We start from the raw sequence: 15,950 nt of genomic DNA on the forward strand, positions 1-15,950 counted from the left end.
TCTATTTTGTCTGCAAGAATCCTTCCCACCATATAAAAAATAGTGAAAGGGAATAAAACGGAAAGGAGAAAAAATGAGTGGGAAATATCAGAAAGGGAGACAGAACATGAAAGACTCCTAACTCTGGGAAACGAACTAGGGGTGGTAAAAAGGGAGGTGGGCGGGGGGTGGGGGTGACTGGGTGACAGGCACTGAGGGGGGCACTTGACGGGATGAGCACTGGGTGTTATTCTATGTGTTGGCAAATTGAACACCAATAAAAAATAAATTTATAAAAAAATAAAATAATAAAATAAAATAAAATAAAATAAAATTGGAGGGTGGAGTAGGATATCTAAAGCCCTTACACTTCTAAACTCTAAAAAAAAAAAAAGAAGAATCCTTCCCACCACCTTTCACAAGCAGCCCATACATCCAGCTGCCTTGATGTGGCCATGTCATGCTCAGTGGGTTCAGATTCCCACCAGCCTTTCACCTAACAGCTTCCTCTACCCATGGATGCCTGTGTCTGAACTGACCCCTACATTAGGGGTTGAGGGATCTGGATTTTGGTTTGGTTTCTTCACTAAGGTATAATTCACATAAGGTGATTTCACACGTCTTAGGTGTACAGTTTGATAAGTCTCAATAAATTTATACAACTTTTAGCTTCCACCCCATTCACCGTCTAGAACACGTCTATCTGCCCAAAAATTCCCTTACCCCCAGAGACAGCACTGTCCTGCTATCACCAAAAAATCACTTCAAAAAATTTTTTAAAAATTTTATTTGTTTATTTGTGAGAGAATGAACGAGAGAGAGAGAGAGAGAGAGCACGAGCAGGGGGGAGGGGCAGAAGGAGAAGCAGACTCCCCTCTGGGAAGGGAGCTCACCATGGGGCTCGATCCCAGGACCCCGGGATCATGACCTGAGCTGAAGGCAGACGCTTCACCCACTGAGCCACCCAGGCGTCCCACCAAAAAATCACTTCATGATTTTTCTTTTGTTCTCAAACCTCTCATATAAATAGGGTCACATTCTGTGCTCTTGGGGTCCTGGCTGCTTTCACTCAACATCGCATCTGTAAATACCAGGCACAGGAGTCCCTTCTTTGTTGTTTGTGTGTTCTATTGTGTGCATATGTAGACAGTGTATTATTCTTTCTGGAATTGAATATTTGGGTTGTTTCTGGTTTTTCGATATTACAAATATCCTCCAATGAACATTCTTGTGCATGCCATTTAGGGAAAGGAGCACTCCTTTCTCCTGGGTATATGTGAAAGAGTGGAATTGCCGATAGTGTGTCTACCCTGAGTAGATACCGCTGAGCAGTTTTCCAGAACAGTTGTACCAGCTGACAGGCCCACCAACAGCTATGAGTGCTCCAGATGCCTTATGTCCTCCCCAGCAGTTGGCACACTGTTGATGCTTTTACTAACCTGGCCCTTTGGATATGTATTAGCATCTCATATTCCCTGTGACCAATGAGGGTGATTACCTTTCCATATATAGTTCACTGGTGACTTTGTTATAAAGTGCCTGTCCCTGCCTCTGCTCACTATTCTATTGGGTTGTCCTTTTATTTTAATGACTTCTAGAAGCTCTTTACATATTCTGGAAACAAATCATTCACCAGTTCTAAGTGTGCAAATAGCTTCCCTCACTTGGGAGATTGCTTTTTCCTTTCTTGGGGGTGCCATTTAATACACAAGAGTTCCTAATTTTAGTGGAGTTCACTTTATCAATCATTTTCTTATGGTTGGAACTTTTTATGTCCTGTTTTAAAGTTCCTTGCTGACCCAAGTCATGAAGATACTGTATCTCATACAAGTTTTGTGTTTGGGATGCCTGAGTGGCTCAGTGGTTGAGCATCTGCCTTCAGCCCAGGGTATGATTCTGGGATCCCGGGATCGAGTCCCACATCAGGCTCCCTGCATGGAGCCTGCTTCTCCCTCTGCCTGTGTCTCTGCCTCTCTCTCTCTCTCTCTCTCTCTGTCTCTCATGAATAAATAAAAGTATAAAAAAATTTGTGTTCACTTTCTAATCAGACCTACAAATCATTTGTAGTCTAATCGTAACCATAATTTGTTTGTAGATTCTTTGGATTTTCTCATCTACAGTCACATCACCTTGAAAGGACATTATTTGCCTTTCCTATACTTTTAATTTCTTTTTCTTGCCTACATACAACATTAAATAGAAGTACAAAGCCAAGTGTCCATGCCTTGTTCCTGACCTTGGGAAGAGGGGTGGGGGACCATGCAATATTTCCCCTCGAGGTTTCTCTATATAGATGCCTATATTCCTTTCCTGTGGCTGCTGTGCCACAGGCTCAGTGGCTTAAAGCAACACAAATATGCTATCCTACGATTGTGGAGGTCAGAAGTCTGACGTGAATCTTACAGCACTAGAAGCAAGGTATCCACAGCAAGGTGTCCACAAGCTGTGTTCCCTCCAGGAGCTCCAGGGGAGACTATGCTCCCTTGCCTTTCCCAGCTCATAGGCACCGCACACTCCACTCCTGGTCCCTTCCTTGTCTCCAAAGCCAGGAACACAGCATGCTCCAGTTTTCCATGCTGTCACTCCCACCTCTGCTTCTGTTGTCATGCCTACTCTTCTGCACACTTAGGCCCTCCTACCTCCATCTTAGAAGGACTCCTATCATTCCATCAGGCCCCTCTGTCTAGTCCAGGACTGTCTCCCATCTCGAGGTCCTTAACTTCATCCCATCTACCAAGTCCCCTTTACCATATAAAGGAAACTAGTCTTTTAGGGTTTGGGGTTTAGGGTGTGGACATCACTCAGCTCATCATACTTCCCCCTATCAGATTGGGGAGTCTCCTTCTTTTCCTAGGTTGCTAAGACTAGTTATTAAAATCAGGTTTGAATTGTATCAAATACTTTCACTACATCCCTTAAAAAGATCATATTATTTTCTCCCTCATCCTGGGACGCCTGAGTAGCTCAGTGGTTGAGCGTCTGCCTTTGGCTTAGGGTGTGATGCTAGGGTCCTGGGATCCAGTCCCACGTCGGGCTCCCCGCAGGGAGTCTGCTTCTCCCTCTGCCTGTGTCTCTGCCTCGCTCTCCGTGTCTCTCATGAATGACTAAGTAAAATTAAAAAAAATTTTCTCCCCATTCTGTTAATGGGGTATATTGCATCGATTGGTTTCTAAATGTTAAACCAGCTTTGCATCTCTGGAATGATCTGCTTCGATTGCTGCCACCTTCATTAACATGTTCCCATTCGGAAACATTGCCTACTCACCAGACTGCAAATGCAGTTTGCTTTCGGAAGCCAGTCTCCACATAGCTACTACAGTGTGGGCTGCTTACTTATGTCTTTCTGCCTCTCTTACTCGTCACCAGGAGTAACAGTAATTCCCACCTCGGGGTTGTTAGGAAGATTAAGTCAGGTGAAGTCCTTGGTCCAGCCACAATAGATGCTCAGTGCTTGCTAAGGATCATAATTAATCTTTTCGATGGGGACGTGGGACGGGCAGCCCATCATCTACAGGCCATGTGGGGCCATCAGGACTCTGACTCGTCCCTGCCTCTCTCACTCAAGCTCAGTGCTCATTATTCTGAATTTCAGGCAATGCCCCTGCCCAGAGTGGCCAGGCATGCACAGAGGGTGCAGGGAAGTGAGCTGAGGACGTGAGGGGGCAGCTCACTGTGGCAGTTCTGTGGGGGCCCCCACGCCCCCGTTTCTGCAACCAAAGCTGTCACTTCCTGCATACCTTCCTCCGGCAGGGCAGCCTGGCCTGGCCGGGCCACCCTCCCTCGTCCAGCACTCCCCAACAGCTCCCGCCTTGCCAGTCACCCCCTCTTGTCCAGAGCTGGGTGCAGTTTCTAAATTTATGTTACATCATTTCTGGGGGATGAGGTTGGCCTAGTTGGCAAGGCAAGCCTTGAGCCCATTGCACCATCTTCACCTGCCTCTCCAGCCTCCTGAGCAGACAGAGGCCCTTTGGCAGTATCTTCTGGAACCTCTGTGTCAGAATCAAAGTCAGTGTAAAAGAAAGTCATAATTAGGCATAGGATGAGAGTCCACGCTGCAAACCAAAGCCACACAAGCCCCATCCCATCTCTGTCCCTCCTACCCGGCAGTCCCTGATGGCCCTGGGGGCCAGCACCACCCCTGTGACCTCTCTCTGTCTCGGACACCTCCTCCCACATGCTACCCTCTCCAGAAGCCAGGCTTCCCACATGCTTCCCACATGCTTCCTCTCCAGAGAGCCGACTGGAGGCCCTGCTGGCTTCCTCCTCTCTGCTGAGCCCAGGAGTAGATAATATTTCTTTATTCTTCTCACTCAAATACTAAAAATGTCTACTTTTTAAAATTATTTTATTGTTTTAAAGATTTATTTATTAATTTGAGACACAGAAAGAGAGAGAGGGAGAGAGCACAAGTAGGGGCAGAGGGAGAGGGAGAACCAGGCTCCCAGCTGAGCAGGGGCCCCGGAATCATGACCTGAGCCAAAGACAGATGCGTAACCGATGGAGCCACCCAGGCACCCCTAGAAGTGTCTATTTTGACAGGATTTAATTCTTAGAGAGAAGCTGAAAGACTAGCACGCAGAAGTTGTAGACTTGGAGCTTTCCCAACCCCTCCACACAGCGGGGGCAGGAGAAGCATCACGGGCAGGCACTGCCAGAGAGCACTGGCAGGAGCAGGCCCAGCCCTCTGGCCTCCGCCCTGGTTCCCTCTGATGGCCTGAGCAGAACGCAGTGGGCAAGCCAGCTGCTCTACTCTTGGTCATCAATCAGGATGATCTTGTGCAGAGGTATTTTGAGACTCTCAGAGTGTAACTTCAATCCTCTTCACAGCTCCCCTTTTCACGGGGGATGGTGTCAAACGGGGCAGACCTCCAGAAATGCAGGCCGGATAGGACTCTGAAGCTTGGAAATGCTCACAGCCGCTGCCCTCTGGCCTCCCTTCAGGAAATCAATTGCCAGGAGCCAGCCGGCAATGGCACCCGGGTATCCGGGGCAGTGCTGGGGCTGCTGTGGGTGTCCCTATCCAGGCCCGATTGGGTCATGCCTTCCTACAGCCTTTGATCACTGCGTACAGGGCTTGCAAAGAATTCGTAATTTTGCAGGCATTTACTGATGATGGTCTTTCTTAAAGATGTGAAATTATTAAAAATAGGTGTTGGAAAGCACTAGCAGAAAATACCCCTAGAATGTTACCAGCAGTTGTTTCAAAGTGGAGAAGTTATTTGGTTATCATACTCTTTTACTTCCAAGAATGGTTTGTTTTGTTTTGTTTTACAATGAACTCTGTTTCTTCTAAATCGAGGATGGGGGAGAAAGCATCCATATTTTAGCCCTTAGTCTGGTGGCTTCTGGGTCCTGTCCCTGCAGAGCTGAGATAGTACATCTTACCCACAGGGGTAGGGAGAGCAGCAGAATTGGAGTCCGTGGCACCGCCCCCCCATCTTCCAGATGCCTGCCCTGCCCCCCACCTGGGCCTCAGGTGCTGTGCCATCACTTCCCACAAATTCAGCCTCCCCCTGGGAGGCTCTTAGGGAACCCTGCAGACAAGGCCTGTTCACCCCGAGTGCTCACTGCCCACTGCCCTCTGCCCTCTGCAGGCAGGTGCCCCGGCCCCGGAGTTGGCCAGCCTCCTGCCAGCTGGCTCCATCACTCCCCCCATCCTGCTTCTCTCCTCTATGCAACAGGGGTTCCTGAGACTTTAAACAAGAGGGGACAGGGGGCCAGATGCCCGAGACATAGGTGAGGCTGTGTTCACCAGGTCTCTTTCAGATGCCAGGGACAGAAGCCCAAGTCCAACTAGGTTATACCAGACAGGTGAGTTCATGGAGCTGGAAGGTTGGACTTCAGGCACAGCTGGATCCAAGAGAATGTGCACCGCTTGCTCGTGCCTTCAAGGAAGCTCCTCGTGCTGTACTGGGAGGGCACCGGGGCTCCTGAGGCACGGGCCACCACTTGGAGGAGCTGGCTCATCTCTCCAATGACGTATCTCTCTCCCCAGTGTCCATGATTGTTCCTGACCGTTCAGCGAATCCTTTCCACATATCTGGAGATGTGGATTTCTTCTTGCTCAGAGATCAGGAGCGGAATAAGTCTCGCACAGTGAGTACCTAGGACTGAAGTCTGCCCGCAACTCTCCCCTCCCTCACACACGTGGAGCCAGACTGCCCTTCTCAGAAGAGTATTTCTTCAGGGTACTCTCTCACTCTAGAATAGTCAATAACTCACTATTTTTTTGTTAAGCATTTTATTTATTTAGAGTTCAAGCGGGCTGAGGGCAGAGGGAGAGAGAGAGAAAGAATCTCAAGCAGACCCCAAGTTGAGCACAGAGCCTGATGGGGGCTCGACCGCATGACCCCAAGATCATGACCTGAGCTAAAATCAAGAGCAGAACCCTTAACCGACTAAGCCACCCAAGTGCCCAATGGCTCACCATTTTTAAAAAATCAATTCAAAAGCCTGACTAGCTTTCCAGTCTCTGGCCTGTTGCACTGTCTTACAGGGTTCCTCGGTCTTGTTAGAGTGAGCTGTTTGAAGCCGCGGTACCTAGCTCTGTCACCAGGCTTTGCTTTTGCTGTCCCTTGTATGAGATGCCATCTGCTCCAGAGACTTTCCCTGTCCTTCAAGGCCCATCTCAGACCTCAGGGACCTTCCTACCTCCCCCAAGAGACCACCCCCAACTGCTCCAGCCTTGCATGATCCCCCTTGTTGGAGTTCTTGGAGGCCAAATACATACACAAACATGCACACATGCGCACACACGCACGGAGACACGCGTGCCCTTCAGCAGTACCTGGGAGTCCCACAGCCAGCCCCAACCCCCAGCCCATGCCTTGTCTGCACTCCAGCATAGTCTCCCTTCCCTCCCCATCCAAGGTCCCATTTGCCCATTCCCACTGCCTGTAGCATGGCTGGAGCAAGCAAGCATCACCACAGCCAGGCTTGGGAGGACACACCCGTGGGCATCTTCCCTGAGAAGCAGTCAGCATGGGCCATGTTTCCGGGACACGCTCTCCGGGGCACCGGCTTGGCAGTGTTTCAGGCTCCCTCCAGGGCTGACTCTGTCTGCCCTGACCCAGGGCTCAGTTTGGTGAGGTGGCTTCCACTGACACCCCAACAATGACCAAAGACACATAAGGACATGCATGTTCTCCAGCCACACCCCAGACCTCCTCATAGAAGCTCTGGGCGGCCACCAACAATGTGCTCCCTGCCCTCCAGCCACACTGTGTGCCCACTAGGGCACTCACGCAAAGCCATCCCTGGCAGTACACACTTCTCGGAGGCCTCCAAGTGGGGAACACAGCGGGCACATGCACAACTTTCCCTGACGTTGACTTAGAAACCTTTCTCTTTCTCCGGTGCACAACTGGATTTTCTTCTCCCAGCCTGGCCCTGCTTCCAGGTCGCCTCTACCTTCATAAATCCTCCAGTCTCGACACCCCTCCCCCTGCCCCAGCTGAGCCCCCAATCTCACATGGACCCCAAGCAGCTGCCCAGTTTCTTCTAAGCGCAGAGGTCTGCCATTGGGATTCTTTTTTTTTTTCTTTTTAATTTTTTATTGGTGTTCAATTTACTAACATACAGAATAACCCCCAGTGCCCGTCACCCATTCACTCCCACCCCCCGCCCTCCTCCCCTTCTACCACCCCTAGTTCCTTTCCCAGAGTTAGGAGTCTTTACGTTCTGTCTCCCTTTCTGATATTTCCCACACATTTCTTCTCCCTTCCCTTATATTCCCTTTCACTATTATTTATATTCCCAAATGAATGAGAACATATAATGTTTGTCCTTCTCCGATTGACTTACTTCACTCAGCATAATACCCTCCAGTTCCATCCACGTCGAAGCAAATGGTGGGTATTTGTCATTTCTAATGGCTGCCATTGGGATTCTAACAGGTGACATGTCACCACTTTGTTATTCTGCATGGACAGGCAAGCTAGTGGCCTCAGGCTGAATCCCTTCACAGATGAGGTTTCCCTGAACAGCCACCTTTAGGGGCTGAATGGGCTGTTCCACCTTGCAGGGCCCGCAGGGAATAGAAATGCCCTGGGGGGCGGGGGGACAAAGGAAGAGGACTTGTGAAGGCCTGCCTGACCCTGCAGGCTAGGATGCTGAGCCAGTGAGCCCTGCAAGGACTCCCAGGGCTTGGGCAGCAGGAGGGGCCGGGCACCCTGCAGCCAAAGACCTGGGGGAAGGAGAGCCCCCCCCCCCCCCCATCCCAGGATCCTCCAAGTGAAGGCCTGGGAAGGGAAGCAGCCCTGAGACAGGCGGGAGGCAGGCAGGGTGGACAGGAGCTGCAGAGGGGCATAGCCCCCGCGCCCCGGAGCCCCCTTACCCCGGTGCACACTCACGGCTGAGCTTGCAGATCAAACTGCGGATTTCGGGTTTTCTTTTGGAAACTCAGAGAACCTGGACCCCGGAGTGTCAGGTCTAGCAAATCACAGCGTGAGACACCAAGTGTGAATTTCAGATATGGGAGGAATCATCCTAGTGACTTTGTCACTGCACTCACTTCCAAATGGGCACCTTGTCCTTCACCTGGCGACCCCTGCCTTCACCCCGCTCCCTGGAGGCGCTTTCTGCCCACCTCTCCCTCAGCCCGGGAGCTGTGCTCTGCTGCGGGCGCTCCCCTAGACACACAGCTCGCAGCCGCCTCCGAGCTCAGTGGGTGTGCATGGCCTGGTGCCCCCGCACCCCGACCAGGTGCACACCTCCGCCCCCCCCTTCCCCGCATGTGCGCATCCCCGCCGACCCGAGGGGCGCAGGCGGGGCGCAGGCTGGGGCGGAGGGCGCAGAAACCGACATCGGCCCACGGCCACCAGGACCGCGAGCAGAAGACTGTCCAGCGGGTGCACCAAAAGATGACCTACTCCTCCAAGGTGTCGGCCAAGCACACCAGCCTGCGTCGCGAGCTGCAGCTGGAGGACCAGATGCAGGACAAGGAGGCGCGCGCCGAGGCGGAGCGGCTGCGTGCCTTCCAGGACAACACGGCGTGGAAGCTCTCCATGACCAAAGGTGCCCCCGCCATCGGGCCTTGCCTTCCGTGCGTGGGCAGTGCTTACAAATTGCTTGGAGAGGCAGGGCTACGATGCAGTGGGGACGAGGGGTGGGGTGGTCTTTCTGTGTAGGACACTCCCCCACCCCACCCCCCGCCCCCGCCTGCACACAGCTCTATTCCAGACAGACTGCAGATCTGAAAGCCTTTGAATCCCAATACGCGTGCATTCGGAATGTTACCGTGCACGTGAATGCAGATTGCACACGAGTAAGATAGAGCTGCTTCCCTTGGTGGTAGTGTCGGTCTGGAACTGGGCCCTGCAGTTCAGATGGCAGCTTCAGCATCGAATGACCCCGCCGTCCTGGGCCAGCTCTGCACAGCAGGTTCCTCTCCTGGCCTAGGACAGTGCCAACCTGTGGGTTGTGGGATTCAACGTCTTTAGATGCTGCACATAGTGAGAAGGAAGTTGTGTGTGTGAGCTGTTGTTAATTTTATGACCCAGGAGGACATCTTAAGTACTGAATATTCTACGAGCCCAGATGATAAAGTCCCAGAACCCAACTGGACTGCCTGTGTACTGAATGTGAATGTTAAAGAGACCCCCAGCCTCCACCCCTGACCCAATGACTTGCTTTTTTGGGTGGGGAGCCCTAAGCTCACCCCCCTAAGCTCAAACCCCTAAGCTTTGTGTGCCCAGCTCTGCAGGAGGGAGAACAGCACTGCACATTGCTGCATTCTGTCTCCTAAGACCTGGGAGAGGCAGGTAGTGTCTGGATGGGGAAGACTGGACCCAAGGGGTTCAGGCACAATACATGTCCTTGTTCCAGATTTGATTTGCAGTGAGGAGCTGGGTCTCCTTGAGGGAAGGGCCTGCCCACAGGTGGCCCAGGGAGGCTGCAGCCAAGCTGGGTCTCTGCCAGGCTTCTAGACTTAAGACTCCCATGTCACATCAGGGTCTTTGGGAAAGGAGAGGGATTGAGAGACAACACAGAGAGCCACTTTCCTCAGCCCTTTCCTCGGTTCCCTGCCTCTCCAATGTCTGGGTGCATCTAGGCCTTCTTCCCCAGAAAGATGAGGGAGAAAGGCTCCCCTGGCCTTCAGCCCCAAATGTGTTGGCTCTCTGCTGGCTCTCCAGATGCCTGCCTTAATTTCCTCCCACCTGGCTTAAACCCTGGTGTCTAGACTTAGCTACTAACTAAATTGGATCCTGGGGGCTTAGAGCACCCCAAATAGAGATCATGCTGCCCCATGTTTGTCTCAACACCCTGATGCAGGTCCTGGCCTAATTAGGTCCAGCTGGGTGAAACGTTCAGCGCAGGGGTGTCCAGAGTCTCACTCCAGATGAGAAGAGTACTACAGCAAGAGAGGCTTGAGTTAGGCATAGGAAAGGACTTCCCACCTGGCCCAGTCTCCCACCATGCAGAGTGCAACACATAAACAGAGTCCCTGGGATGACTTGGGCCTCTCAGCAGAGCACCTGCCAGGAGCGGCATCCTAGCCCAGCTGAGGTCTCCCTCGCACTACCCCCGCCGCCCCCCACCTAGAGGCATCCTTCCCCTCTTTGCAGAAAAGAAGATGGAATCTGAGAACATGAGCAACTACATCAACCAGAAGCGACAGATGTTCCTCATCCAGGTAAGCCCAGCTGCAGGGCAGGGGATGGGGCCGTCCCTGCAAGGAGTCCGTCTCCCACGCTGCTGGCCCTCAGTACGCCCTGGACATGAAGCGGAATGAGATCCAGCGGCTGGAGATGCTGGCAACCAAGGAGGAGGCGGAGCTGGAGCGGGCCGAGAAGTCCCTGGAGAAGGACGCTGCCCTGTTCGACGAATTTCTCCGGGAGAACGACCGCAGCTCCGTGCAGGCCCTGAGAGCGTGAGCCAGTGCAGAGGGGCGGCCCGCGCCCCCGGCGCCCCCTGCACCCCCGGCCCCCGGTGCCCCCTCCCCGGGGCTGTGCACCTACGCTCCACCTGCCTGCACCTCGCAGCCCGCCCCACCCTTTACCCTGCCCACTGGCCCCTAGCAGCTCCTTGGCCCCCACCCCCCAGGGCGGTGTGCACGCCCTCCTTAACAGTCTGCGATTGGCTCCCGCCCCTACCCCCACCCCACCCTCAGGGCTGAGAAGGAGACCAAAGCAAAGATGGAGAAGATCCTTGAGATCCACGACCTGACCACCCAGATCATGAACATCAAAAGGCGAGCTCAGAGGGGAGCCTGGGGAGCTGGCTCTGCCACCATTTCCCTGCACACCTCTCCTATAGGCAAAAAAGGGCCCCTGCACTGCACAAACCTCACAGCCTCACCTCTCAAACCTAAATAGCTCAGGGACTCAGCTGCCCATTTTACAAATGAGGTGACAGAGGTCAAGAAAAGATTCAGTGACTTTCCCAGGCCACACCAGCGGGAGGCAGGGCTCACTTGGCAGAGTCCCCAGGGTAGCCGCCACTCCAAGGTCACAGAGGGCTGTAACTGGACATCTGGCCCCCACTGGTCCTCGGCAGGGTGGTGTCCTCTCCCCGGCACAACAGTGCTGCTGCCAGGCTTGACCAGGCTTCAGAGGTGGTCCCCTGTGGAGGGGGTCCCAGCAGGCAGAAGCTGACCTCACCACCCCCTCCCCGGGTCTAGTGAAATCTCCAAATTTGAAGACACTTTGCAGCGTTACAAGATCTACAAGGACTTCCTCTACAAGCTGTCGCCCAAAGAGTGGTTGGAAGAAAAGGAGAAGAAGCACCTAGCTCTCAAAAAGGCCAAGGAGGCCACCGAGCCCCCCAAAGAGAACCTCTTATTCTCCTCAGTTGGAGACAAAGGTAGCGGAAAAGAGAGAGAGGGTCCCTGGGTCCATCTAGACCCTGTGACCTGCTGGCGGTGGCCTTGGAGGTGTCCAGGCCCCAGGCCGGGGCCCCTTGGGGACCTCGCAAAGCCCCACCAGAGGCAGCAGCTGCCCCTTAAGGCCTTGTGGCTCTGCCCACACATTCACTCAAGCAAGATAGGGCCTGTGCTAACTCAGACCAAGGGGCTTCCCTCCTTCCCTCCCATGCTTGCTTTCTGAAGCTCAGGGAAAGAGGGTTGGGGGCATCTTGGGGAAGCCTCTGCCCTCAGGCAGTGTTGCTGAAGGCCTGACTCCGGTGGGAGCCATCTGGAATCCTCCTCTGCTTCCTGTAGGACCAGGGATCAAGAGCAAAGCAAGCTCCAGAGGTACGTGGCTGCCCCAAGCTGGAGGTGTCCCGCCCTGGGCTGGGGTGCATGGAAACCATTCCTCTGCTTCCTCCAGATGGGCAGGGCCCAAAGAAGCCCTGGAAGTTCCTGCAGGTGGCCCGGCTGGGGCGGATCCTGTCCAGTGCCATGAGCCTCCAGCATAGCCGCCAGCCCAGCGTGAGTAGCGGGCTGGACCCTAAAGGGTGAGTGGGCCTAGTGTAGGGTAAGAAAGTGGCTGGGCCCGGGGGGGGGGGGGGGGGGGGGCGGTGCTCCCTAGGGGCTCCAGGCCAGGGGTGCCCAGGATGAGTCCAGCCTATCCGGGAAGAGTGTGACCATGAGGAGGGGCTGTTCCCAACATGCAGAGTGTCTAGTCTGACTTAAGCACCAAATCAAGATGTTTTCTGAACAGTTTTATTTCTGTCCAATTTGATAAACTTATGCCTAGGGTGACCCACTTGGATGCTAATGGGACAGTCAAGTATATACAGGTGTGAGCAGAAGGGTACAGGCTCTGCCAGCCTTCGGTGCCCAAGGAGTGCTGGCCAATGAGGCCAGAGCTCCAGAGCTTTTCAAGAGAAGCCAGAGTCTGGATTTTTAATTTTTTTTTTAAGATTTTATTTATTTATTCATGAGAGACAGAGAGAGAGGCAAAGACACAGGCAGAGGGAGAAGCAGGTTCCCTGTGGGGAGCTTGATGCGGGACTCGATCCCAGGATCACAGGGTCATGCCCTGAGCCGAAGGCAGACGCTCAATCACTGAGCCACCCAGGCATCCCCAGATCTGGATTTTTATTTATTTATTTATTTTTTTTTTATTTTTTCAGATCTGGATTTTTTAAAAAAATTACCCAGATTTAGTGTGACTGACTTTCAAATCTTTTTTAAAAACATGAGAGGGACAAATAGAAACCCCAAACAGATCCGTGAGCCAATGAAAACCTGTCCCCATATAAAACTGCTCTTGCCTACAAGGCCAGAGCCAAACCCTCCACCTCCCCCTGCTGCTGGGTCACCCCCAGTTACTCCTCCTCCCTCACTGAAAATGTGTTTAGTTTTAGGGGTTTTCTAAGTAATACATTCAGAAAAATCACAGCTATATAGAAAGATACAAGCTGAGAAGGCTCACCCTGTGCCTCCGCCCCCCAGCACCCGTGCACCTCCTTCCAGCCCCCTTCCACCCAGACTGTTGGGCCAGGAAGCCACAGGTGGCACTGCAGTGGGAATTGTTATCTACTGCATATCCTTCCAGCCCTTTTTTTTTTTTAAGATTTATTTACTTGATAGAGTGAGCACACGCGAGTAGGCGCAGGGGCAGAGGGAGAGGGAGAGAGAGACTCCTAAGCAGATTCCCTGCTAAGCCTGCGATCGTGACCGGAGAGGAAGTGACAAGGCCTGGGCGCCCCTTGGCGGCCATTTTTATGTTAACGGTTCCTTGAACCGTATGACGTTGCTTGCTGTTGGGCAGCTCAATAGAACGCTGGCATTTCCGCCCATTCAACCTAAGTACGAGCAAAGGTGCTTTTCTTACCCCATCCTCCCTTTCACTAGGGAGCTGGCCCTGTGCTGCTCGTTGTCTGTGCACAGCATAGGTGGGGGCACGTGTGGAGGCCGACTGTAGCCTCCCCCGGCCATCTAGCCCCTGGTCTCCCGTACAGTTGGGGCCTTATTCATGATGTGTGACTGTGGGGTGGGGGGGCTCGCATGGCTGTGAGGCGCTTGCCTTCATAGTGCCAGGGCCACTGCCAGGGTGCTTACCTGTCGCATGCAATCTGGAGCGCCCTTGGGCCAGAGTGGCAAAACTGGAGAGCCAAGGCAGGTGGCTGGCAGACTGGAGACCCAGGGAGGAAGAGTTGCTGCAACGTGAGTCTGAAGGCAGTGAGCTGGGACAATTCCCTGTTCTTTCTGGGAGGTCAGTCTTTTTCTCTTGGGGCCTTCAACTGATTGGACAAGGCCCACCATGAAGCGTCATCTGCTTTACTCAAAGTCCACTGATTTGCTCATCTCATCTGATAAGTATCTTCACCGAAACTTGTAGGATAATGTTGGACCTAGCCAAGTGAACAAAATCTACTGTCCCAGGGGGCACTGGGGCAGGGGTGGGTCTGCTGGTCTTGCAGAGTCGTTTCAATGTCTAACAGCTGTCAGTGATCCTGGATGCTCCAGCTGAAGGCCAGCCCTCCTCCTGGACAGGTCCCAACTCCAGTGACTCTTGCCTCTTAACCCCTACAGCACCCACTATGGGAACACCAGATGCCTCTTAAACACCTCCCAGATATCTCCCTGCCAGTCCCCAACACCCCCACACACAGCCACCAGTGTTCTCCAGCTGCAGCAAGTGACCACAAGACAGACTTCCTCCTGCCTCTTCCCCAGCCAGCCACCCCAAGCCCCAGTGCCACCTGGAGGGTGGTGAGAAAACCGAGGTACCAGCACCCAGGGGGAGCTGGCACCTCAGGTCAGAGCCTCCAGAGGCTGGGAAGTGTCTGACATGGTCAGTCTTCCTTTACTTTTTCCCTCTTATATTGATGCTATTGCCAGATAACAAAACGAACAAATCTTAAGGGAATCCTTGAATTTTCACACATGTAGGCACCTGTGTAATCACACCCAGACCCGGCCATAGAACATTCCCGGTGCCCAGAACTCCCTCAGGCCCTCCTTGGTCAGACCTCACCCAGGAAGTTGGCACTGTTTGGATCTGTTGCCCTGGGGCTCTTCCCTGTGCTGACGCTCGGTGCCGTGAGAAGGGCCCCAGCATGCTCTTGGCCGGCTTCTCCCGCTGCATGTCTGCGCGGTTGTGCGCAAAAGCTGGCTGGTGCTGCTTTCACACGCCGGCTCCCAAGAGGCCCCAGTCTGGGTCCTGTCTCCACGTGGCGAGTGGGGCCTTTGGAGCTGTTCCCCAGAGCTGCGTATTTTGGTTAAAGCTGCGGCATGCCCCCTGGACTTTTATGTGTGAGCACGAGCCCTCTGTGTGTTGGAAATGAGAGTGGGATTGCTGGGTGGAGGTGAGCAGCGGTTGTGCCCAGGCCTCCAAACAGACTCGTGCTCCGGCCAGCAGGCAGGAGAGCTCCAGTGGCCCCACGTCTCGCCTGGCAAGCTCAGACCCTGGGGTTGGGCTGTTGTAGGTCCCCTCAGTCTCTATTCTGGCGGCGGCGTTTGCAAATCGAGTGTCTTGGTAGAAAATGTGACGTTCAGTGAGACCAACACATCAGGAGATGATGTCATTGAAAAGATGGCCTTCACTCAGTTCCCATGAGGAGGGGGGCATTGGGGAGGCAAGAGGCTGGGTCTGGGGGCACAGGGAGCTGGGGAACAGGGGACAGAAGCCCCCTCTTGCAGTTTCTGCAGGAAAGAATGAGTGAGGCAGAGGACGTGGATTTAGGATTGGCGGGCTTGAAGGATTTCGGGGCTCTGGGACAGACGGGTGTCCTCAGGTATCTGGCAAATAGGGCAGGGGGCTAGTGGTTCTGGCTGTGAGAGCTTGGGATCTGAGCTCTGGACTGGTGGGTCTGCACTTGGAGGGTATGTCCTTTACTTTGTCTGGAATTGGCCAGCCCTGGCAGGGACGGTCTATCCAGTCCAGGGTCAGCTCAGCCCCATGGGTGAAAATGGAATATTCATAACAGAATATGGAAAAGAGAAGACAGGATTAATACTGGGTAGAGTGGTATCTCATTATGGTCTTCATGACATTTTCATGATGACAAATATGATGGCCACTCAGATCCTCCTTTGTAAAGTGTTCAATTTTTGTACATTTAAAAATATATAGATATTTCAT

General features: G+C 53.2%; 1 protein-coding gene across 6 annotated transcripts in view; it reads left to right on the forward strand.

The window, feature by feature from the left end:
- The window catches only part of CFAP100 (cilia and flagella associated protein 100), a 52,706-nt gene that overhangs the window by 14,608 nt on the left and 22,148 nt on the right, over positions 1-15,950 (forward strand). For 4 of the 6 annotated variants that reach the window (XM_049098557.1, XM_049098555.1, XM_025447816.3 and 1 more), the window contains 8 exons: positions 5,975-6,075; positions 8,802-8,994; positions 10,545-10,612; positions 10,686-10,849; positions 11,090-11,170; positions 11,600-11,781; positions 12,137-12,169; positions 12,246-12,372. In XM_049098557.1, coding sequence (XP_048954514.1) covers positions 5,975-6,075; positions 8,802-8,994; positions 10,545-10,612; positions 10,686-10,849; positions 11,090-11,170; positions 11,600-11,781; positions 12,137-12,169; positions 12,246-12,372 — 949 coding nt within the window. The remainder of the gene's footprint in view (positions 1-5,974; positions 6,076-8,801; positions 8,995-10,544; positions 10,613-10,685; positions 10,850-11,089; positions 11,171-11,599; positions 11,782-12,136; positions 12,170-12,245; positions 12,373-15,950) is intronic. The other 2 variants (XM_049098556.1, XM_025447834.3) reach the window with 1 other exon arrangement.

This window comes from Canis lupus, chromosome 20, assembly GCF_003254725.2.
Source record: "Canis lupus dingo isolate Sandy chromosome 20, ASM325472v2, whole genome shotgun sequence".
NCBI classification, from domain to species: domain Eukaryota; kingdom Metazoa; phylum Chordata; class Mammalia; order Carnivora; family Canidae; genus Canis; species Canis lupus.